General features: G+C 35.7%; 2 protein-coding genes across 2 annotated transcripts in view; one reads left to right on the plus strand and one right to left on the minus strand.

The window, feature by feature from the left end:
• Nucleotides 1-6,365: 6,365 nt before the first annotated feature.
• ufm1 (ubiquitin fold modifier 1) lies at nt 6,366-17,532 on the minus strand. The gene is made up of 6 exons (XM_005808436.2): nt 17,453-17,532; nt 17,294-17,350; nt 15,410-15,467; nt 13,544-13,583; nt 12,511-12,543; nt 6,366-8,015 (listed from the first exon to the last, which is right to left on the minus strand). Coding segments are annotated over exons 1-6 (264 nt in total). The 5' UTR covers nt 17,455-17,532; the 3' UTR covers nt 6,366-7,941.
• Nucleotides 17,533-17,540: 8 nt separating this feature from the next.
• trpc4 (transient receptor potential cation channel subfamily C member 4) overlaps nt 17,541-24,529 on the plus strand; it is a 70,620-nt gene continuing 63,631 nt past the window's right edge. The window contains 1 exon segment of the mRNA XM_005808435.3: nt 17,541-17,578. The gene's annotated coding sequence lies outside the window, so the exon portion shown is untranslated.

A 24,529-nucleotide genomic window follows, 5' to 3' on the forward strand; every position in this document is an offset into this window, starting at 1 on the left:
TTAAAAGCCCCACTTCGAGACATTTTATTTAAAACCCCATGGCACAATGAAGCTAAAATCCTTCCCTACATCACCAGATACTTAAACTAATATAACATATTCATTTGATTTAGACTATAAAATCTACTGAAAGTGTCAAATTAAACATGTAAAAGCAAAAATAGCACAGAGCATGGCAGCATTTTATTAGACTTAAATTACTGTGTGGAGATATGGAGTAACACAAAAGCACACTATGATGTACATTAGGAAAGGGCAATAATAATTCTCATAAAGTAGAATATTCTGAGCATACATATTCAATGTTTTTCAAGTAAAATGTGGTGAAATAGTTTGAAATCCAGAAATGTTCAAATAACGTACTTGGCAAATAAAATAAAATAAAACAATTTGACGCTAGTAAATGTATAAAGAAAAATATTATTCAATAAAGAACAGGGGTTTATCAGTTGAATGGAGAGACACATTTTGGAGAAACACTAAGGAATATGTGCACAGGAACCTATCAAGTGAGTTTCTGCAACAGTAAGAAGAATTTAAAAAAATGTACCAATAAAAGTCAGCTTGAAAAGTAATACATTATAAAACACTGTATAAATAATATACAGACTTAGGTATTAAGAGGAGATTTGGATTGCGTGCTACTGGGTGTTATGCTGGCTGTGCTGTGGATTAAATATGATGAACTGCATGTACGATATATTTTATACATAAATATAGGGAATAGGAAAGACCTCATAGTCTATAGGCATAAAAAGTAACTGGTCTCCATTTTGTAGAGATGAGGTATAATTTTGACCCATTCTTCCTCACAAACCGTCTTCAAACCTTGAATGTTCTGGAGGGCCTCTTTTATGACCGCTGATCTTCACTTCTTCCAGAGGTATGCAATTGGATTGAAGTGCTTTTATTTTGGAGTCATTGTTTTATCGAAATACCTTGTCAATTTATCTTGAGATTCTCATCATGAATGTCCTGACATAATTTATCTTTTCTTTCATTCTTTAAACACTGCCATAGTAAGAAAGAAAAAAAAACAGCTTATAAACTTTACTGTTTTTGTTTAGAGGTGAATGGCAGAGCAATTTCTTTTTCAAGATATGTCTCTTTGGATGTGGAACGACATCCAAAGAGCTCCATGTTGCTTCCATCTGACTGGACTAGCTTCTCACAGTATTGTATTAGCTTGTTCAAATGTTTTGCATCTTTATCATGTTTTCTCTTCAGCAGTGGAGTCTTGTGAAGTGAGTGTCCATACAGGCTGTGATTGTTCAGTATATTACTTATTTTATTTGAAGCCAGTGCAACTGTTAATCACATGATTCACAGAAATTTTAGTGAAAAACCACTAAGGTTCTAAAGTGAAGAACCTTAGTGAAGAATGATGTGTTAATGAGCCTTTCCTTCCCCAGCTTCTCATGCATTTGCCATGTCACATCTGTTCCACATTCTGTTCATTTGGTTTCCCAATCCAGCAGTCGTCTTCAACATCTTAACTCCCTTTTAGTCAGTCTATGCTAGATTCATCTGCTCTGCAATTGTTCCTTGTTTCTCCATATTACTGTCTGGAAGTTTTATTTCCTTATTTCAAATTATTATTATTAGTTAGACACTGTTTTAATGATCGTCCCTACCTCTTGTCTGTGTTTTGGCCCTTTAAGACTTTAACCATTACACACAACTATGACACTTTATGATTTCATGATGTGTTTAATTTTGTGCTTGTTATTATTTGAAATTTGTTTAAAATAACGCATCTTTGCCAGTTTGTTTTATATTTTGTTGTGTTTTTACTTATAAAGTGTAAAGTGAAATACTGAGTCTGTTTTCTGTCTGTGCGTTTTCTAAAAACAGACTCCTCGTCGTTCTAAAAGATGAGGAGTTCTTTCAGCACTCCTCGTCATTCCTCTCAAACGTCTCTATCTTTGTTGTCTCACAGAACTTGTCTTTTCTGGAAGAAAACACATGAAAGCAACAACTTGACTTGTACGACCATGGTTTATATTTCCCTATAGCTTGAAATGACATTTCCCTGGATCAGTTGAAAATCTAATAGGAATTATCAGTCTAACACTTCCTTCTAATTCCAGTTTTTACCTACACACACTTTACACAAAGCTTCACATCTGGTCTATCTTTTTTCTCAGATTATAGTTGTGGAAATTCACACATTTAGACCATGCATGTTTGTAGGGGAACTCTTTCATCTGAACTAAAATTTCAGTACTGCCAGTACTCTGTAATCATCAACACAATGACCATGTAAGTTTACACAAAGCCCCTTCCTGGGTACTGTTTACCATCGGGTGAAACTGCTAGTTTCTTCCCGTGTCTCACATACTCCAAAATTGTAACAGATAACAGTCTGTGGAGCTTTGCCTTTCATTCACAGGAACAAATACATGAATACCAATCTGAGGAGGATTGGGTAAATACCAGTTTGAACTGTGGGAACTTTGTGAGAAAAACTGTTCAGACCTAAATGCCCTAAAAAATGAGAGAATAGGCAGAATTTTAATCACCACTGTTGTGCCTGGTCTTTCTTCCTTCTGCAAAGTGTGCTGCTTCCCATGATGTCATTCAATCTAAATCCTGAAATGTAATGATGTGCAAGAAACTTTTCTTTCCTCCTTTGTTTTGTCTGTTGTGTTTTTGTTGTGTTTTTGTTTAATAGGATTCACAAAGGTGATCAGCCTAATGAGGAGAGAGCCTGCATCAATCAGACGAAGCACTCAGCCCTGCAGGCAGTGCCAGGTTGCAACCCTTAATGTCAGATCTTCCTCTCTATTGTTTGTCTGTGCTTCTGCAGCATTTTCATATCTCTCTTGTCATATCATCAAAACAGGAGACAAAAGCAATTAAAAAACAGCACCCCTATTAAAAACAATTTAAAAAACAATTTTTAAGTGCAAATATACATATAATACAAGATCTTCAATCTTATGAAACATTTTGGTATTACACAATTCACATTACTAGTGGATTTCAATAAAATAAAGTTTGAATTAAATGGCTTGTTGACATATATGTGGTTTTGCTTCACATTGGAATGACCAGGTGAAGAATTAATGTGATTATGTTATTTTATTTTCTACTGCTCTCTGGTGGTGAAGAAGTGGTGGAGCATTTGATGGGAGAGATTTAAGACAGATCTGAATTATTAGTACATTATTATTATTATAATGTACATTGTATTATTGTGGCTCTGAGTTGTTTTCATAATCCTTTCTATGTTTTATTTTTTACTTTAAATAGTGTTTCATGCCTTTCTTTCAACAATGGCTTTCTTTGTACCACTCTCCTCTAATGCTAGATTTGAGAAGTACTAAGAGTGGCCATATTGACAGATTGTTTCACCTGAGCTGCAGATCCTGGCAGTTCCACCAGAGTCATCACCGATCCCTTGGCTGCATATCTGATTAATGCTTTGCTCACTCTAGCGGTCAGTTTAAGAGGACAGTCATGTCCTGGTAGATTTGCATTTATGTCATACACTTCTCATTTTGAGATGATGGACGGAACAAAGTTCTGTGAGGGGTTTTCAGCGTGGGATACTGTTCATGACCTAACTCTACTTTAAATCACTTCACACCTTTATCCCGAAATACAACTCCAGCCCATAAGCTATCTTCTATGGGGAAAAAAAACAACAGAGAAAACAAAAAAATTAACAGTTGAAATAACAGCAAATAATGTAAATTGAAGAGTAGTAGAAGAAGAAAGTTAGAAAAAGGGATCAGTTTGTCCTATGGCAGCATAACTATAAAGATAAGCCAGTCTAAGTTTTATCACAATACTTTGAAGTTTGTTATATGATAAAATGAGAAAAAAGTTTAAGCAGTGTAACAACAAACCCTACATCCACTGCATAAACTCTTTTGTAGGCACATTGCTCACATAGTCTTAATGAATCCTGATAAAATTAGTTTAGAACAAAGTTTTGGTTAAGTTGTAGATTTGATGGATCTGTATGCAGTGCACAGAGAGAAAATGCATTGAAGCCTAAAGAATTCATGCTCCTGGCAAATTATGATTTATATATTTTGAAAACAACACCCTCAAGAGAAATCAACAAGCCTTCCCCAAACGTATTTCCCCAGCAGGATTGTTCGGGTTGTCCTTGGCTGTTTTGGTGGGTTAATGTTGCACTCAGCAGGCCGATGCTTCTTCTGTGATGATAGAAAAGCAATCCCATGAGATCGACACCAACTTTAGGAAACTGCCAAAAGACTCGCCACATATCACCCTGTTAGGGTAGTTTTCTTTCAGTGAGAATAAGATGATGAACAGAAGATTCATTAAGTGTCAGTGTCACTGTCAGTGCTTCATCTCCACTGGAGTATTTGTGGAGTTCTAAATGACATCTCCACACTACAAAGTCACACTCTTACAGCATGCTGTCACCAAGCCTAAACAAGCTACTGCTGTGAAAAGTAAATCAGATGAAACTTTGCTCTTTCGGTTTTTATGTTTTTATCATACACATCAGCTGAGCCAGAAGCTGGTTGTCCTTAAAATGCACCCTCCTCTTGATTTAAAAATATCCCCACAAACCTTAATTCACATGGGCTCAAAGTTGGTGCAAAAAAAATGCAAAAACAAGAGAAGACTAGATGGGTTTTCCTGCAGGCCTGATTTAACAGATTGAGCTAAAACATGTAATTTGAAGAGGAAAAACAGAAAAAAATACAGCATGGCAGTGCTTTTGATATTGTATGAGGAAAAGAAGAAAAATGGGGATCAGGACTCAAGCAGCCAGAACTGGACTGCTGAATTTGTCCTTGAGAGAAAATCAGTCAGAAACAGCTTTTAAGTTCTGCTATCAGCCAGCTCTGAGAGCAGGTTAGGCATCCTTCATGGTCTGAGAGCTGGAGCAGCCTAAACATAGTGCTCTCTCACAGAATGCATTCGATTAGACTCCATATACTACATTAATGTACAGACATGTCAGGTAAATCCTATTTTAGAGGCATTGACAAAAAAAAAATAAAACAACATGCTTAAAGCAATTAATCACATATCTAGAACCTTTTATTGCATACAATTAGCATCAAAGTCATAAGTTTTTGGCTTTTAATTATTTATTTTTAAGTGATTGTTAAAGAGAAATCACAGTTTTATTCATCCATCATTATGTTTCTGGCACAACACTGACTGATATTTTGCCAAATGTCTTGGTAGAACTTGGTAGACTTCATTTAAATTGGTTGCTTGTTTGCCATGGACCAGACACGTAAAAAAAAAAATCCTGGAATGGCTTTTGGGAAGGACGTTCCAGAAACTTACTGCATAATAAAATAAGTTTAATGTGGGTTTGGCATCATTTTTCTGTCAAACCATTAATAAAACACTTCTTAGTTTTGTTATTGACTTTCTGTTTTGATGTGAAGTTGAAGGCTTTTCCTTTTGACAGAAGTCCTACATCTTCCTAAGTCTATTCTATACAGGGTTCTGCAGTTTGAGGACCATACATGGATTCTGCTACGCATTCTAGTTTCTGCAGTCATAAAACTCAGTCCTTGTCTCCTCTGTTAATAAATCTTTTCACCAGAAGGCACTCAGCTTGTCCATATGGGAAGCTGCCATTTTTGATCAAGCTATAAGATGTACTTTTTGGATTAGGCACTTTTGCCCATCCTCTGTAAAACTCAGACAGTAAGATTGTCTCCTGTGATGCAAGAGTAACAAAGAGATCATCTTAGAAGTTGAAGAAAGCAGATTCTATTAATATTCACTGTGTTAATTGAGCTTTCCCAGGTGAGAATACAGTAAATGCTGCAAACCACATTAAAGCTGAAAAGAAAAAATAAGCTGAAAAGAAAAAACAACAAGCTGCAGACAACCACAGTCTCTAAAGAGAAGTTAATAAACTTTTGTTTTGTTAAAAGAAAGTTCTGGAGCCTTCTCTGATCCCTCGCATTGTATTCCTACTGTTCCTATACTGAATTTATGACAGAAGGGGGCAGAATAAGGTCAATAGTAATATTAAAAGCTCTGATGAGAGAAACTCAGTGTTTTTTATAACAAGATGAGTGATAGGATCTGGCTGTCTGCATGCAAAAACCTTCACTCATTTATTATTTTGCAATATTACATCATTTCTGTGAGAGTGAACAGCAAATTAATCACCAGTGCTGTCAGAAGAAGTCTGTTTCCACAAACTGATCTTTCTTTTTCTGACTCGCTGACCTGTGGCTAAAGCAGAGATTTTATCATAGAGGTCAAGAAATATCTTCAGATCTCATTTAAAATTGGCTTCCTATATTGAGAGGCCAAAGTGCACACTCAAGAGTGCATGCTGACATTTATAAAGCAGTGGGGACAAAAAAGAACAAAGAGCACAAAAAGATCTGTGGGAAGAGCCATTTGATGGAAAGTGGACTTTATTTTCTAAATCATTGCAATCAATCCATCCTGCCCTGATCCACATGTCAGTGCCCTGTCCTGTTTGGCATTTTCAGACAGAATACATCTTTTTTGTCAACCCATACAACCACGCCAGTGTATGCATTAGACAAAAATAAAAGCCTATTTTGCAAATATCTAGAGTACTAAGGAGTCTGTAACAAGAAGTCAATTTTAGGCTCCTAAACAGTAGCCCTGAAATAGATAACATCTGCTGCACCCAAGACACACTGTGGCTTTTTGCCATTTCATAAGTAGATTTCTGATGAATTTGCCCTGCAGTGACTTTGATTAAAATAAATTAGAAAATCCATTTGCAATGGCCCTCCTGCTCCTCCCTCCCATCTGAGTCTGCATCCTAATGGATATAGCGAAAGGCAACATTGAGTTTTCTGTACTATTCTCTGCAGCTTGTTTTTAACTTGGTGTGTCTGTCCAATTTTAATGGGCTAAAGAATAGCATATTATTGAAAAACATTATTTAGACGCGTGCCTGTGACAGACAGGGAAATCTGGGCGATTAAGAGCAGGATAAATCAGGAAAAGAAAATGAGGGTTTCATGCAGAGATGATCAACAGCTTTTTTCTAGTGCAGCAATTTGAAAGAGTTACTCTGTTTCTTTATTACTACATAAATTTTTATGCATTTAATGTCTTCATGCATTTAATGAAAAATGTTATGGATAGTGATACCGTTTCATGGTGTCTGCATACTAATCACAGCTTTTTAAATGCAAATCCTATTTCCTCAGCACCTCCTGATCAAATCATAATAAATCCAACTTAAATTTGCATATTAAAATAATCCTGGTGGGCCGTCAGTAATTATCTCCATTTAATGTGTGAAGATCCAGAATGCATATCCTTGAAATTCAACAACCAGCCTAAGCACAGCCTGATGGTTAAAACTGGAGGAAGAGGGCAGCAGAGAGCTACGTGTTTGCAGAATTCAATTTTATAGTTTATTTGCTCATAAGATGTTTCCACCGCATCCACAGCACAAGTTCAGAACAGATCAGTAATGCACGTTGTAGGGTTATTAGCTTTACAGAAAGAAATAATGTGAGCAGTCTAATTATCTTCATCAGCAAAGTAACAAGATTCCTTAAAATAATCTGATTACATTTATTTAAAAAAAAAAAAAATTAAAAAAAATCACTTGTTATGCTGCCATATTTACAATGCAGGTTAAAATAAAGTAAACAATAATAAAAAAAATGTATCTGTTTATGTATCGATTGATTGTTGGACATGTGAAATAATACAAAAGTTACTCTAAATCTGCCTTGCTTAGAATTATTACTCAGCACTTCAGGTAATTTCTCTAGTCGTTACTCTAAACCTTAGCTCCTGCTTGATAACATCTCAACTCTTGTGTGTCACCAGTAACGTTAAATATGCATATTCTCATGTGAGTCACTGTCAGTCATGTGGGCTCAAAAAATAAATATGAAACATGCTGCGGTGTTTCCTGGGTCGTAAGTGTGTTTCTCTGGTGTGAGTCATTATGCCATCGACAGGGAAATGCTGCATAAGTCAGTCTCCTTGTCCTCCCACTCTGTCTCTGGGAATGATGCGAAGCTCCGAGCCGTGCTTTAGAAATACGTTCCCTGCAACAGAGGACGGAGAGCTGTGAGGGTCACAGTTCATGTTGGGGATGAAAAGGGTCACTGAAGCTAATAGGAACAAACCCACTCACCAGCAGCAAGCATTTTTTAAAACTCCGTCTCTCTTGGGATACGATTTAATACCGAAATATTAAGCACAAAATCCAAACTACTTGAGAATTATGGGTATGTATACAAAGACATATACAAGTTGGGTTTAGACATTTTAGTTGGATTCAAAAGTTTCAACATAATAACACACAGGGCCTGTAAAAAGTATTCATAATTTACTTTCATGTGATAAAATAGAGCTCATTTGTGTGAAGTGGAAACATTTTCTGAATAAAAATGCATGATGTACACAAGCATTCATTCTCCGTTCAGTCAGTGGTTTTTAGGAGATAACATTCACTGCAAATCTTTTGGGGTATGCACATTTAAAGAACAAGATTTTAGATCACTATTCTATGCAAAATAGCTCAAGTTCAGTCAGACTTTATTGGAGGGAAAGAAATTTTGAAAGAAATTCACAGCTTGATTTAGGTCTGGATGATCAATGGATCATTTCAACACATAGATATGATTCAGCCTAAACCATTCCATTACAACTCCACGTGTATGTTTAGTTGCTATCCTACTTTAAGGTAAACCTCCAGTCAACTCTCAGGTTTTTTTATTTATTCAGAATTACCCCAGCTTTTTTGACCTTGCTGACAAAAAAAGCAGCCCCCCTGCATGACGCTGCCACCACAATGTTTCACTTCATTTCAGATCGTCTTTTATAGCATTGACTTAGAACAAATGTTATGTTAAAACACATAAAATGTAATTCAAACACATAAGTAGGCAGTCAATTTAATTCAATCACAAAAACAAATTCAAAGTCAGCTATATAAAATCAAACTGGTTCCTTGTTATGAGACAATCTATTGAGTACAGTTTGTTACTCAAATAGGTGAAGAGGTTTATTATCAACAAAATCTGTGTGAACACTGGGTCTAACTCTTCAGCTGTTCCTAATTCTGGGCATATATGTGGCAACAGGAAAGAGGAGAACTTCCTTCTAATGGGAAGAATCTTGCAGCTGAACCTGACTCAGAGTGAGCAGCCATCTGGCAACAACAACTGGGGCTTTAAAACAGACCACACACACAAAGCACAGAAGCAGTAGCTCAGGAGTACTTTCCATGTTAAGAAAAGTTTAGTTGGTGGCTACAGTAGCTCATTTGAGTACCTCAACTAGGAGAAAAGCACCACTAAACAAATAAACCGAGACATCTGAGTAATTGTAGAGATGGTAGGCCAAACATGGTAATTTAAATGTTGGTCTCATCTGACCAGAGCCCATTCTGTCCCATGTTTGCTGGATTCTCCACATGTAGGAAGCTTTCTTCTTCTCTGTATTTTATAAAGGTCAGGTCGACAGAATCTCCCACCTGCCTTGTGGATCCCTGCAGCTGTCGTCATTGAGCCTCCTGCCTAAACTTTTCCACAACATCATCCCAACCTGTCTGATGTGTTCCTTAGTCTCTACGGTGCCGTTTGTTCACCAATGTGCATTTAAAAGGACATCCTGTTCTTCTAAAAAAAACATCAGTGAGCAAAAAGCAAAAATGTTCTCTTAAAAGAACATACTGTTCTTTTAAGAGAACATTAGTGAACAAACACTGAAGCCTTCACAGAACAGCTGGATTTATACTGAAACTAAATGACACACATGGAGTCTATTTACTTATGAAGTTCTGAAGGCATTTGTTTGAACTGGGTATTATCAAGAGATGTCACATTAAAGATGGAAGCTGGATAAATATAAATGCCTCACTTTAAAATTAGATTTGTGTACATTTTTTAAAAATCCCTGTGCATAAATTTCCCTTTACTTTCCAATCTTGAACAACACTCTGTTGGTCTTCACATAAAATCCAATTAAAATGCATTAAAGTTGATTGTAAACTGATGAAATATGAACAAGTTTGAGGGATTTCGCCAAGTACTGTACACCACAAATTACAACATTGATTTCTGTTTTTTTTATTTTACAAGACAATATTAAAACTACAAATGGCATAATTTAATTTATTAACATCCTCGTTAAAACAGGGGAAATGCAGAGATTTAGCATGGTCAGAGTACCCACATGGTCCAGCCCTAATGTTCTGAGACGTTCTGTTACGCCTCAGAGGAGCAGCCTAGTGCAGCTATGCCAGGCTGATATGAGAGAAGTGTGTGAGAAACCGAGACTAAAATTACATTCGATCAATTTCAGCTGTGTACTCAGTTGTGTGAACGTCAAGAAAAGCGGCTGCAGTGGGTGAAAAAAAGTCAACGTGACAAAGGTGTCTGAACCGAGGCTATTTTTGGCCTCACACAAAGCAGTGTAGTGTAGATAAAAAAAAGCTGTTGTGAAAGCCCAACACAACATACCTCTATTTTTTTGTTCCCATCAGAACAGACTCCACTTTGCCTCAGGTTGAAGCAGGCATTATCTCACCCTGCATTATGCAGAAAACCCAGTCATCTGTAACTACTGTTTGATGAGGTTGATGACTTGAATAAAGAGAAAGTTGAACCTCCGGGAAACACCAAGGAGGCTGAGACGTAGAGCACATGATTCAGTTGGGGATAACAATAATATAAGAAGCTGGAGTGACTTTAACCCAAACTGACTGTTACCTCCACTCATTTTGCAGAGAGGCATCAATGTAAGTTACATTTAAATTCTGAGTAGGTGTGCCTTTTCTTTATACTCATGAGTCGTTGTACATAACCTCCTACATTTTAGAGCAAGAACTGCAAGTAACGCTCACATAAAGGTCTTATCTTTTAAGCATGCATAATTTAAAAGGCTTAAGCTTATTTTACTGAATTTTGAGATAATATGCATCACTTTTATTAGACTTTTTAAATGGTTTGGGATGTGAAATTAACTACATGCTGCTGTTTCAAAAGAAGAGCCTAAAGCAACCTCTTTGTGATGAACCATATTTTCAGTGGAAGACATATTGAGACTGGAGTAAGCCACTATCTGTAAAGCTGTTAGATGAAAGACTGAGGTCTCCTATTGTATTGATGGATCTCTGGGGGGAATATGTCACCTTCAGAGCAGCAAGGCAGCATACATATAACAGATTTTTGACTTGTGTCTTTATGAACTTTGATTCTTAGATTTGAAATTCAACATTTTTGCCTTTAGAAATATTCTCTGACAGAGTTTGGTGCAAAGCAGTGAGATGTAAGCAAATATCAGAGTGGGTCTCAATGAATACATTCTGACCGTGTGTGTACTCAATGATCCTGAAAGGCAAACGCCGATGCATGTTTTGTGTGACTCACAGGTAGGAACTTGTCAACAACACTTTTGCGACACGAGAGTATTTTAAAATGGATCTGCACAGTACTTATCAGCAGCAAGTATAACTACAGCCCACAGTATTAGAAGGTTCTCCTCTGCTTGTAGACAAAAACAAAAAAAAGAAATGTATGATAAAATGTCATTCTGGCCTTCCACTGTACGCGGTCAACAAACCCGCCCCAAAAAGGACAAAAAAAAAAACAAAAAAAACAGAAACTATGCATAGATTTCCCACCGTTTCAAATTATGCACTACTTAATAATGATCATTACATGCAATTGCAAAGAAATATATTAAAGTTTGTGGCCATAACTTGAGAAAAGAATAATTTTAACTGTTAAATATGATGTGCATAGCTTTGCCAGGAACTGTTAAAGAACTCAAATCTAATTGCAACACTTGTCAATGGGGGTAGCTTCTATTTCAGTTTCAAATTACTCAGATCAGTAATACAAAAAATACATAAATAAAAAACATCCTTCGTGATGCATCTCAAACTGAGATCACATCTTTGCTTTCTTTATGATTTAACAAAAGCAAATTTTATTTATTTATTTATAAATTTGAAAATCTAGTTATAACAAATGAAAGCTAAAAGGAACAAAAAAAGATTTTCATTGTCAAATACAGCATTTTCAACTAAAATATAAACTTTATATTTTTAGTCAAAAACATGAGAACAGAAATTTGGTTAATTTGTTTTTTTTACTACTCAACATAAAAAATATATAAAAGCAGCAGCAGTGAGAATCTCTCTGTAATAAAACCTTCTATAAAACTAGCTTGGAAGGATTTCAGACTAATTAACAATGGAACCTTAAGGAAACCTTTGATAAGTATTTTATTTTTTGTTTCTTTTTGTGACCATACCAAGTGTATCCCAATTTTTTTTTCAACTCTTAATTCAAGTCTTTGTGAAAAATAAACCTCTAAAAACTTCCTAACCATCATTAGGAATTGGAAAAAAAATATTAAAAGAAACCCCCAGAACTGATCGGGCTTCCATAAACAACAATCATGGCTAAAAGGAAAAGCTCAAAATTCCAAATAGGATTTTTGTTAACGGGACAAATACAAATATTTAAATGTGCTATTTGTTTTAATGAGTGGAGAAAACAAAAGAAGAAAAATATCATCATAGCTCACCTGCAGTCTGGGCAGGGTTGATTCCTATTCCATCTGGAAAGAAACACATAATGTGAGCAATGACAGTTGTCATGCAAATAAGCTGCAACAGAATGACAAAGTGACTCACCAACAGGCAATTCTATCTTGACTAATAAAGACCAAAACATCCATTCTGGTCAAAGTAAATCTGATGTTTCATACATCAGTCATATTGAAGCCATTTAAATGCAAATTTTATCTTATTGCTGTTTGGAAAGACAAAATAGCCAGATATGCACCAATTTCATATTGTCATTTAGATTTCTGATGAGAAAATCCTAATTAAGGCTGCACCCAATTATCCTCTACAAAATATACCGACAATAAACATTTCCCACCCAATTTTGGTTTCAATTAAATATGGAAGACGACATTTCCTACAGATACATTTTCTGTTTTAAATTCAAACATTGCCCTTTAAAAAAGCAAGGTGATTCACTGAACATCTACAAACAGGGCGATCCTGTTCAGTAGGATTTGTAATTTTCAAAAAGTTTAAATTAAATAGATATGGATCAACAGAGATTTTCACAGATGGAAAAAGGAATCAACAGGTTAAGCTTTCTGACCTATTTTTCTAATTATTCCTAATACTGTTGAAACATATTCATCAATTATACGAATATAATCTGTGACAATTATTTAGATTTTTCTATGTACACAGACACATACAAATATATACTGTACATAATAAATTTTTTATTGCTTTTTGCATACAACATAGTACAAATGTTACTACCATACTGTACTGTCGAGTTTTCAATTTGCCTAATAGTTAAGTATTAGAACTTAACTTCCATATTTAAAAGTTACATGACCATTTGCTGAACCACAATTAAATGGTTCAGCAAATTATATTGTTTAAATATTATTTAAACAAAACTAATATTCCATAATATCTAGTAGTAACAGTTTACTTTATGGGGAGCATATTAAGAGTTCAGGACTGTGTATTAAACAGGCTCAGATGCATGTAAAATAGGGTGAAAGACTTTTCTCCCTTCAACCTTACCATTTGTTATAATGGCACTGGTTGCTGATGGCACTTTGAACTGTAAAAAGGGGAAAACAAGATTCATGTAATCACACCATTCTGAGCAGTGAAATTCTCAACAGAAGACTTTTTCAATATGTCAGCAGCAGAAAATTGTAATTGCTAAGCAATTTAAAACGCGCACAAAAATAGATTACTTGACCTAAAGACTTAATGCATACGAAAAACACACATTTGGGAAAAAAAGAAAAACTTCTGCGCACTGAGACCCTCAGTCAGGAACATTTTGAAAAAAAAACATGCTGTTGCAATGTCCCAACAAGCAAAGTTTGTGAAACATGCAAAAAGAAAATGTGTTTTCAGAAATTCCTTGTACTTGTCAATGACAAAAACTGCGCTAACACACTTGGTGTGAGAAGCTGAGGAGGAAAAAAAAAGCCAGGCTTGATTTCTGGGAGAAAAATCAGCCAGCCTGGTCACACTAAAGGCCATACTTCAGTGCTCAGCGGAAAGAGGATGAGAGCTGGTGGGATTTGCAGAGGGGAGGTGGGAAGGAGCAGTCTGGCACCAGAAAGATAAGGTTGGCTAAGAACTGTCCACAGCGCAATTGCCAGGTAATAGAAAGGAGAGTAAATGTGAAATATAGGTAAGGTCAAGATCAGCTATTTAGTCTTTGTTTGAGTTCGCTAGAGTCACTATAAATAAAAATGTCAAATCTACAACCATTTTTGTGATTTAATATCTGTCTAAATCAATGTTTCAGGAAGAGTTTTACCAAGAGACACAACATCTAAATGAGCACAACTGAAATTGTGTGAGAAATTCTGGGAAAACCATTTGACAGAATAAAAGTGATGAAAACAATTTAATTCAAAAAGAATTTTTTTATCCCATCACTGTCCCTCTCTGGGGCTGTGTGTGTTGTGTGTAAAGAAAACATCCATGGCAAAAACAAAACTCCATCAGTATGCTGATTCATAACTGCACTAAATTAACACCCTGCCAGCACCCTGGAAAAACAATCAGTACAAACACTTGTAACTTAGTCTCTCTCTGGGACTTAGGAGTCTTGTCAGTTTATACAAACACAACATGGAAGAATATAAGTGATTTCTTTTTTCCAAGATCTGGATTTCTTAAAGCTGACTCAAGATAAACAGATCCATCATTCAGTCACCTACTAAGTACTTAATGGTTAATCTTTTCAAAACAGTTTCCAACAACATCAACATCATTGATTTGTTTATTTGATTTTTTGTTTTTAGGTATGCAGAACTATGTCAACTAGATCCACCCCCTCCCCTGCTCTCTGTTCTTCCCAAAAACAGCAAAATGACAATATTCTCCTTATACCTAGTGCTGCCAAATGAAGTCATCTAGAGAAACTTTCCTGCAACTTTTTGATGGATCTTTGCTCCGAAACATCTGAATCAAATAAATTCATGCACCACCTCTGGTGGATGTCATCCAGAGGTGGTGGATGACTTCTACATGAGGTCATCCACCAGGATTTTCTCATCATGACCATCAATGAAGACTCATTGCTAGTCATTGCCTAGCAATGAGTCATTTATTTGATTGAGAGGAGGGACACAATGACAAGTTAAATGTTAGTAGCTGTAGGACTGGCCTGAGTACCCATGGTTTTAGACCTTAATTGTAGTTTCATTCCAGGTATGTCATTTTGGACACGGTTGCCATCACCCAAATACAAGAAAGCAAAGGCAGGTGTCCAGGTGTTGTACATCAGTGTTTAAACTCAAACATTTTGTGATAATTTTATTATAATGCATCGTTTGTTAAAGATCCAAAGATTTAAGAGACTTTCTTTTAAGTTCAGAACCCTGCTGGTAAGCAAATATTTCAGACAAAATGCAAGCTTACCTCTTCAGCTGCAAACTTTAAAACCGCTGTGAAAGGTGTGCTATCAGGGACACTTAATCTGAAAGGAATAAAACAAAGCAAAGGGGAAAAAAATTATCAAAACAAAACTTTGATGCTTTTTATCTAAAAGTAGCAGCTGTCAGAGAACTCCTGAGGATGCAGCAGAACAAACACACAGACATTTTAAAGTTTGTTTGAGTTAAATTGAGATAGCCAAGTGAGATAATATAAAGAGAACAGATGTCATGTTGGACAAAATCAATTAGCAGTCAGTGCAGCAGGAAGAAGCAGAGAGCAGAGTGAAGCACCTACTAAGGCAGCACTTTGAGGAAAATATGGACAAGTCAGTTAAAGGCTAATAATGCTTAAACAGAGGATAACCTTTGAAAATCTCATGCTTAGTTCTTTTATAGACTTAATTTGCTATTTCATTAACATATTCTCTTTATCTATGCAAACAGCCAAAGTCAGACATCATCTGACTGTTAAATAGCTTCCTTTCAAAATTCAGAATGCTCTGCTTGGCCCAATTATCTTACCACTTACAACTTACTGTTCTCCACTTGGAGCCATTTTCGAAAGCTAAGCAGAGGTTAATGTGCAAAAGCAGGTTGAGGAATTATTTAGTCTGACTTAATGCTGTTTCTACATTGACCTATCATAAACAAGCAACTATTCACTCCTCTATATGAATAACTTTGACCTGTAAGGATGCAGCAAGAAATGTTGCAACAGAAAAAACTACATCATATGAGCTCTGAGGCAGGGTGTGGGAAACACAGTTTGGGGTTTAGTTGCATTAGGGAGAGGAAGGCTGTTAATTATTTGTAAAGTTTGCATCATGTCAAACAAAGCTTACAGATTACACAAGTTATCCTGAACCGATACACAAATCCAACACATGAGCATTTTTAAACGTCTGAGTAGAGGAGAAACTGAAAACAGATGTGACGTTACATTTCTGTTGTCAAGCAATTGACAGAAACCTTCAAACTTTCAAGAGGAGTGATGAAATGGTTGGTTACAGTGAAGCTAAAGTTTTTAGCATCACTGTATCCAACAATTTTCCTGTAAACAAAATTATATATTACACAAACTTGTATGGGGGGGCAAAAGTGCTTATACAATTTTCAAGTGGCTGGCGCCCACTTGCACTTTAATTTTCCTCCCCGGTCTTATTTTATTAATGATGAAATATATTTAGCCACAACATCTAAGTACATTTGTGTCCAGATTAGATTAGGGTCAATATAAGTTTCGATAAGTTAAAATAAACGCTTAGGATCTTTAAAAAAGTAATTTAATTTGTGATGTTAAAATGTACTTAAGCAATTCACCTACATCTGGGTCTTATTGCCCACATCTAGCATGTGGTTTGTAGTTTCTTATTTGAGCTAAAAATTAAAGTCCAAACAAAACTCACTGCCATGCTTCCAAACTAAAGAAAAGGTGTACAAAATCTAACCATATCGAAGACACAAAGCTTAAATTTAGGATTATTAAATATAAAACCTAACAATAATTTTCGTAAAATACCAAGTTATGAGATATCAATATAGAATTGTCTGTAAAACCTTTTTGACAAACCTTCAGAAAACTACTCTCACTATTAGTCAAGTCAAAGGATTACCAAAAAAAAAAAATCCAACGCTTGGAAGCAAACTAAAAGAAGCGACTACTCCTGATATAACTTTCTTATAAGTGTTTCTTTCTTTTGATGGCTGTACTCAACAGCTGTCACGCCATTTCGTAAACTACCCTATTGACAAGATAGTATTGCGTCCACTGCAGACTGTAACTCCAAATTATTTAGAGCAAAGAGGCTGGGTGGGAGAAATCACAATTAAACCACAGCTGTGAGTGCTGAGCTGTCAGAGAACTCACACTTTGTATGGCAGCCGGGGGTCCGACGTCAGGGTGATTTTAAACGTTACTTTGGACCTAATAAGAAGAATGAGAAGAGCGCTATTAAATATTCGGACCGGACACTGACAACAATCTCTGTTCTCTGAAAATATCAAACAAGAAAGAGATTATACTCACATCTTTTAGGTGAGGCGGCTCCGTTGCAGTCTATTTATCCAGACCCGGAAGTCAGAAGGACCCGTACGTACACGTCATCAATGTGACACTGATACATATTCAGTGTTGTTTTCTGGAGTCACCAAGGTAAAAATATGTTTCTGCCATTATAATATTTTACTGAAAAGCACTTAAAATGTAATCAAATTTAAAGGTATTTTTCTCCCCTCTAACTGACAGGCATTTACAGCAGAATACTAACTTTTACCGTAAAAAACAACAACAGTGCGCAGACAATTATTACGTGCTGAACTTCATGTTTTCATTTTTTCCGATCTCTTATTTTGGGAAAAAATATTACCATGTTATTTTGTGTTGCTGAAAAAAATTATAATAATTACAGATCAGAACCTCAGACTGCAAGTCAAATGTAAAAATACCCTTGGAACTGTTGCACACCTTCATATCATCATGAAACATGTTAATTTTTTACTCTTTAGCGCTCATTTAAACTCAGATAAAGCGCAACTACTCAGGCACAACCTTTGGGATTTCAGCAGTGAGGCATTGCTAGAAAAAAAAGAGTAAACCAAATAAAAAGATGTTGACTGGAAAAAGAACAAAATTGACAATGTTTTCTGTAACACATGGACCCATGTAGTTTGACATTTTTATAGTACTAACAGTATACACACTGTAAAGAGTAACAACAGTGTGCAGACAGAGAAACTATTATAGACATTGACATATTTAAACAAGAAAAGGACAGAAATAGATGCAGTGGTAATAAAGCAGTCACACTGAAGCTACTGGTTTGATCTTGCTCTTTTTGATCGTAAAAGAAAACCACATCATAAGAAGTCCATTCTGCACAGAAATACACTTTTTTTCCTCCATGCAATGTCCTAATCTACAATTCTGGCAGAAAAAATGCTTGCTTTTAAGGTTGTGACAATTTGTTCATCATCTGGTTTAGGACAGACTGTGGATTTGTTCAAAGTGGAGAGACAGAGCTTTGAGTACATTGTTCAGCAAGCACAGAAAAAGCTCATTAACATATCCAAAGCAAGTCCTGTGGGGAGAGAGACAAAATGCCAACGCCAATTATACTTCCAACATAACACTGTCATCACTGTTAATAGTCCTGCCTATGTTTGTGAGAATATCCAACATTGACACAGTATGCAATGCGTACAACCTATACTGTACCCATATAGAACAGAGTCTTCTACATGCAGCATATGTAAAAAGCATTGGTGTGTTTGCATTACATCCTTCTAAGCTAGATTAGCTAACTATTTATAAAACATAGACAGGTGTACTGCGATATTACCTATTAGTTTGTATTGTATTGTATTCAAATTCTTTGTGATGTTGTAAGAGAGGCGTTCAGTGGAGGCAGTACAATGCACTGGAAGCTGTGTTCTGCACTTTGAACACATCCTCAGTCATCCTCAAAGAAGATGAGAGAAACTGTCAAAAATATTAAACCAGCTTTTTCCTCATTACTGCAGCCCTAGTTGAAGACTTTGCAAGAAAATATTTCAGTGCAGATCTTAATACTGAAAAATTAAAATACTTAAAAAAAAAAAAAAAAAATATATATATATATATATATATATATATATATATATATATATATATATATATATATATATATATATATATATATATATATATATATATATATATATATATATATATATATATGGTGGTGGAAACCATGATTTTTGTGGAAAAACAGGAGAGATTCTGACAAAATCTGACATGGAAGCAAATATCTGTTCTAAAAAAACCCTCTTGGCATCTTCAATTTGTAAAAATCGAGATTAGTGGGTCCCAGAAAATAAAGGCTAGTCTGAGACAAAAGCTAACTTGTATTGTCTTAAAGAAAATCCAATCGCAAAACATCAAAGCGGTTTATGCAATCACTACAATAACAAATATTTGACAATCTTATTATTATCCTATGAAAGCAAATTGAATTTTGCATAATTTGTTTTGATAGTTAGACCACCTTTCTTCTTTTGTAGACTTCTTTTGATATTCCTTATAAATTCTTCATGTATGTTGGAATTATTTGCATTTCGAGTTGCTCATCTTTGAACTCTATTAAATAATCTTCTTGATATTTCACAATGGCTGTTGACAGCCTGATAGCTGCATTTGGTTCTTCAGCACAAAACATGACAGGAAAATGCTAAGTGTTTCTTTTCAGAGCTACAGCCTGATAACAAAATTGATTAAGTCACCTGCTCAGAGTTCTTACTTTCCAATTAATTTGAAAATATTGGTGGCAACTTGTAAAGCAATTATAATCCTAGAGTTAATGACCACAACAGTACATTGCAAGAATGTTCTTATCTTAGATGACTCTAATTGAAATTGCAACAGAATTTTTCAGATGGCCTCTTTGCATATTTAACATATTTATAGCTTTATAGTCTTTCACTTTTGAAATATAGAACCCAAACAGCCATCTGCTCTTGACAGAGAGGTACTTCAAGATTTATACTTTAACAAGCTTCTGACCTTCTCAGACCTTGCTATTTTTGAAAGAACGCTGGAGTTATGATTGGATTTAAAGCCTTGCCTCCTCTTATCAAAAACACAGCCACTGGAGCATAAGGTTATTCTGTAGCTCTATGGTTACTCATGTCAGGGTATACAGGCATAGTTTGTAGGAGACATCTGTGACATACTTGTATCTAAATAAGTATGTAATCTTGCATTTATTCTGACGCATTATCTAGCTACTTCAGTGGCCTGTGGTTAAAATTAAATATTTGATGTCTTCCATTGTGGTGTAATTTGCCAATATACAAATAAAATCAAACTTGATTTAACTGAGGGATTACTTAAGAGGGCTGCTGGGTAGCTCATCATGGGCAGAGGATACATATGTGGTTGTCCTGGGTGTTTGTTTCTTGGACCACTTGCTGCATGTCTTCCCCTTTGTCTCCACCCTGTTTCCTGTATATATATATATATATATATATATATATATATATATATATATATATATATATATATATATATATATATATATATATATATATATATATATATATATATATATATATATATATATATAAACCATTTAAAACAAGAAAAGGTAGCACTGATTTAACTTCAGACAGTAAGAAAAAATGTGTATCTATCTTTTTATTCAGTGCATGTAAACTTCTGTTTTCAACTTTTGTGTCTTTAGGTATCTGAGAATTTTAACTAAATTTTAGTCCACAACTCTTTTCTTGACAACTTGACTGCTATTTTGATTTTAAACAGCATGTTTCACATTAACTGAAATGCTGTAAATTAACATAAACCCAACCTTTAACCAGTAGGTATCAGATTTTTGTAATCCTAACTTTCCTAAAACAGTAACGTGTGTGATTTAATCACTTTTTACACCGTGTACATAATGCTTTTTTAAAGTGTGTTATAGTACATTCTTTTTGTTAATATATAATATTTCAAAGGTATTATTGGAATGCTTGCACTGATAATTAGGCACAAGTAGTTTTCATCGTAACAAAACAGGTGCATGAGCCCTTAATTCATTATGAAACATAAGCATGAATAATCACAAGTGAAAAGCTACACACATGCACCTCAGGCATTGACCCCCCTCTGTCACTCTTCTAATGTTTACTTACTTTGCATAATCCCCCGCATACTGAGTCCTAATTAAGTTTGAGCACAGTAATAAGTCGCTTGGGCTGTGTTAACACACAGACGGCACAAAAAGCACAGAGCGAAAGCAGCATTCTAAACTAAGTTCAGATGTTTCTCCAGGGAGCATCACACAGTGACATAGTGGATGTTACTTCTGACTGAATGACTCAGACACTGCCCACAGTGCTCCACCCGATGCTCTGAAGTAAAGATTATTGATAGATCTCTATAACCTCTTAATTGCAAATGAATTTCCCAGACAAGTCTCAGGAGACAACATATTACCCTGCCTAGGTATACAACCCAAAATGGATCACTTATGCATGTAAGTGGAAATGTGAATCATTGTAATTTATTCCCATTCTTTCACAAAAACACCATTACCAAAACCTAATGATGCACAGGAAATAATTATGTTTTGCTCATGCTCTATGAGTTTAGACCTTTCAAAAAATCTGCTCATTGATTTATTATTGATAGACAAAACATTGTTTTAAATTTGTAATGAACTGTATTTCTATCTATGGTTGACAAGTCCTCTCTGTAATAAATATACATCTCAAAACTTAGCACGACCTCCACTGTTGATGGGCTGCACATAACTATAATTTCCTGTCAACAGCGTATCATTCCTACTGACAGGCTGGTGCTCAAGCAACAGCTGACTAAAAGGGGTGTCAAAGCGATGTTAGCGTGGAAATAAAGCAAAGGGCAATAGCTAAGTGCAGACAAACATCCATTTTAATTACATGCTTCGTTCAAAAATAATCAAATGTTGCTAGGAGAAGCTGGAAAGTGCATGCACAAACAGCATATAACCTCACAATCTATTGGGAGGTGAATGAAAAGTTTACAAGCAGTAAAATAGGCAGAAAGTCTGGATTAAATTTTGTTAAAATAAAGAGTTTATCCTTTTAATGAAAAAAAATATAGCAAGCAATTACAACAAAAAGGTAACTATAAACCTACCAGTAATTCTGTGTTATGGTTTATTTTTTCATATTTGTTTAATTAGATTTGAGAAAAAAGTCTATCACTCCACCAAGTTCTGGAGCTTCCCTGGGATCTACCATTATTCCTTGGGAAGTATCACACGATACTTCCAAAGGATGAATCGCAGGAAGCATCTTGATGAGGTGCCAGAATGACCTCAATGGACTCCTTCAGATGGGGAGAATCAGTGGCTCTACTTTGAGCTCACCTTGGATGACGCAGCTCCTCACCCTAGTTCTAAGGCTTAGTCCAGTCACCAAATGGAGGAAGCTCTCGCTTTGCATCATTGAAAAACTTTCCCTGCCTGCATGCATCTCAGTTATCTTCAGAATTTAGCTCCCAGTTTGTCATTTACTGTCTTTCTTTCTCCCTCATCCTTCTTTCCAGAACAGCATCGACTGCTTTGCTCTGCTCACAGTCAGGGCAGCCCCTTAGAAAAATCAGTGGCTTCATAGCAGCAATCAGGGGGCTTAACTGGCGCTCCCATGCTCTTCACATTCTGCAAAGGTTACCAAAGGCAACAACAATTTGCAGAATCAATACAAATTATATTGTAATATGAAGCAGTTGCAATTCATGAATTGATCATTAATATTTCCAACCTCCTAGACTCCAAACTTCCTCTGGTCAAGATGTCTATGAATCTGCCATCCCTCATGCTTCTTTTCTTCAAAGCAGATGATGGATGTATTTTTGTATATGTGTGTGCTAGCATGATCAGTCTATTTGTGCCTTAGCTGCCTTCAGAACATGAAGCCTGAAGCATTAATTAGAGTCTCTATGATTACAGCTCAGTCCTCTTCTGCTGTCATTACACTCGCTTATCCAGACATAGCCAGGACCTCTATATTTAGAGTAGGAACATCATCGTCTCTGCCAAAACTCAGCATCACAATTAGTCTGGGATGTGCATTAGTGGCACCTCTAAGAGTTTTCGTTCGTATTTTGAAGCCGTTGCTGTAAAATGTTTCTATAGTGTGAGAAGGTGCACATAAGCCCCTGGGCTGTGCGATCTTTGCCGCCTACACTACCCCATTTTCTAATTAATTTTGTATTAAAAGAATAAAATCCGCTAGAACTGCAAAGTTTGCACACTAAGTGGTTTTGGTCCTTTCCTTACTATTGCTCCAGATTTTACTGGGTAGTGATATTTATAAAATCTTAACAGCTTTGTAAGTTACAGTATATTAGTTATGCTGTATTTTTCTAAGGGATTAACCAGTCAGATTTGTGACTCTCCCTCACCTTCCCAGAGAAAAAAATAGAAGAAAGTCTTGAAGCATGTTTTTTCCAATTGTCTTCTTCTTTACTTTTCTTTTCTTTTTAAATGCATGCAGCTAGTGCAGCAGGTGAACATTCTGGTTTCACTGAGAACATCCAGAAAAATAAATGTTAGATTATGATCCCAACAATGTAATTACACGTTCAAGTTCCAGCTCTCTTTTACCACAGATTTGTGAAGAAATGTCCACTAAATGCTAAAAAAATAAAAATGACTATTATATGAAGACCCAGCTATCAAATCATAAAATATTTCAATTATAATTAGTTTGCCTATACTTTGCTTTCGTTAGAGTAGGGCTATAAAAAGCAAAGTACCCCAAATAATTTGAGGTACTCAAATGACCTGAGTACCTCGATCATTAAAATTCCTTATGAACCTTGAAGCTTCGTTAAATTATGCTTTACTATTCAGCTCACTGTGTTAGTAACAAGAACAGGACAGAAATGAAGTATCAAAAGAATATTAGAAACTGAAGGAAACTTAGAGGATATAGATTAAGGAAAGCAATATTTATTTATCTTCATTATACAAAATCATAAAATAGAAATGAATGGATATAAGGTGGTGCTGCTACAAACTCACTTAAAGTAGATGGCAGTGCACCTGAAAGTTGCTTGCGATCTGCCATAATATGATGCACATCATGTTCTGGCATCATGAATTGTTGACGAATGCTAAGTGCTAGCAGCATAACGGTCAAATACAAAATGGGGCATCCATGGAGATTTCACTGACAGATGAAAATATCTGAGTTCTTATCATTCTTTGGAGGACCAATAAGCAAATGACTTGAGCGATGTATCAAATACAACAACCTTTTTCCTCCTGGAGCTGCTGCCATTGGCGGGGCCAAAGCGAAACGCGACGAAGTGCACAGTAAGTGCATGCATACAGGTGGACCGGAGACTCATGCAAATAGATGGAGCACAATGGGCAGCTGTAGCTGATTATTAGGCTAACTTTACAGACAAAACAGATAAATTTACCACCATCCTGGTTACAACAAATGGGTGGAGGAACGCACTGCGATGTGTACATATCTTGCAGACGTGTTTCTGGGTGTGAAGAGGGTGCCACATCCTGTAGTGAACATGGACACGAAAGCTATAAGTGGCTGTACAAAGGGATAGTTCATCTATTAA

The sequence above is a fragment of the Xiphophorus maculatus genome, chromosome 11 (genome assembly GCF_002775205.1).
Source record: "Xiphophorus maculatus strain JP 163 A chromosome 11, X_maculatus-5.0-male, whole genome shotgun sequence".
NCBI lineage: Eukaryota > Metazoa > Chordata > Actinopteri > Cyprinodontiformes > Poeciliidae > Xiphophorus > Xiphophorus maculatus.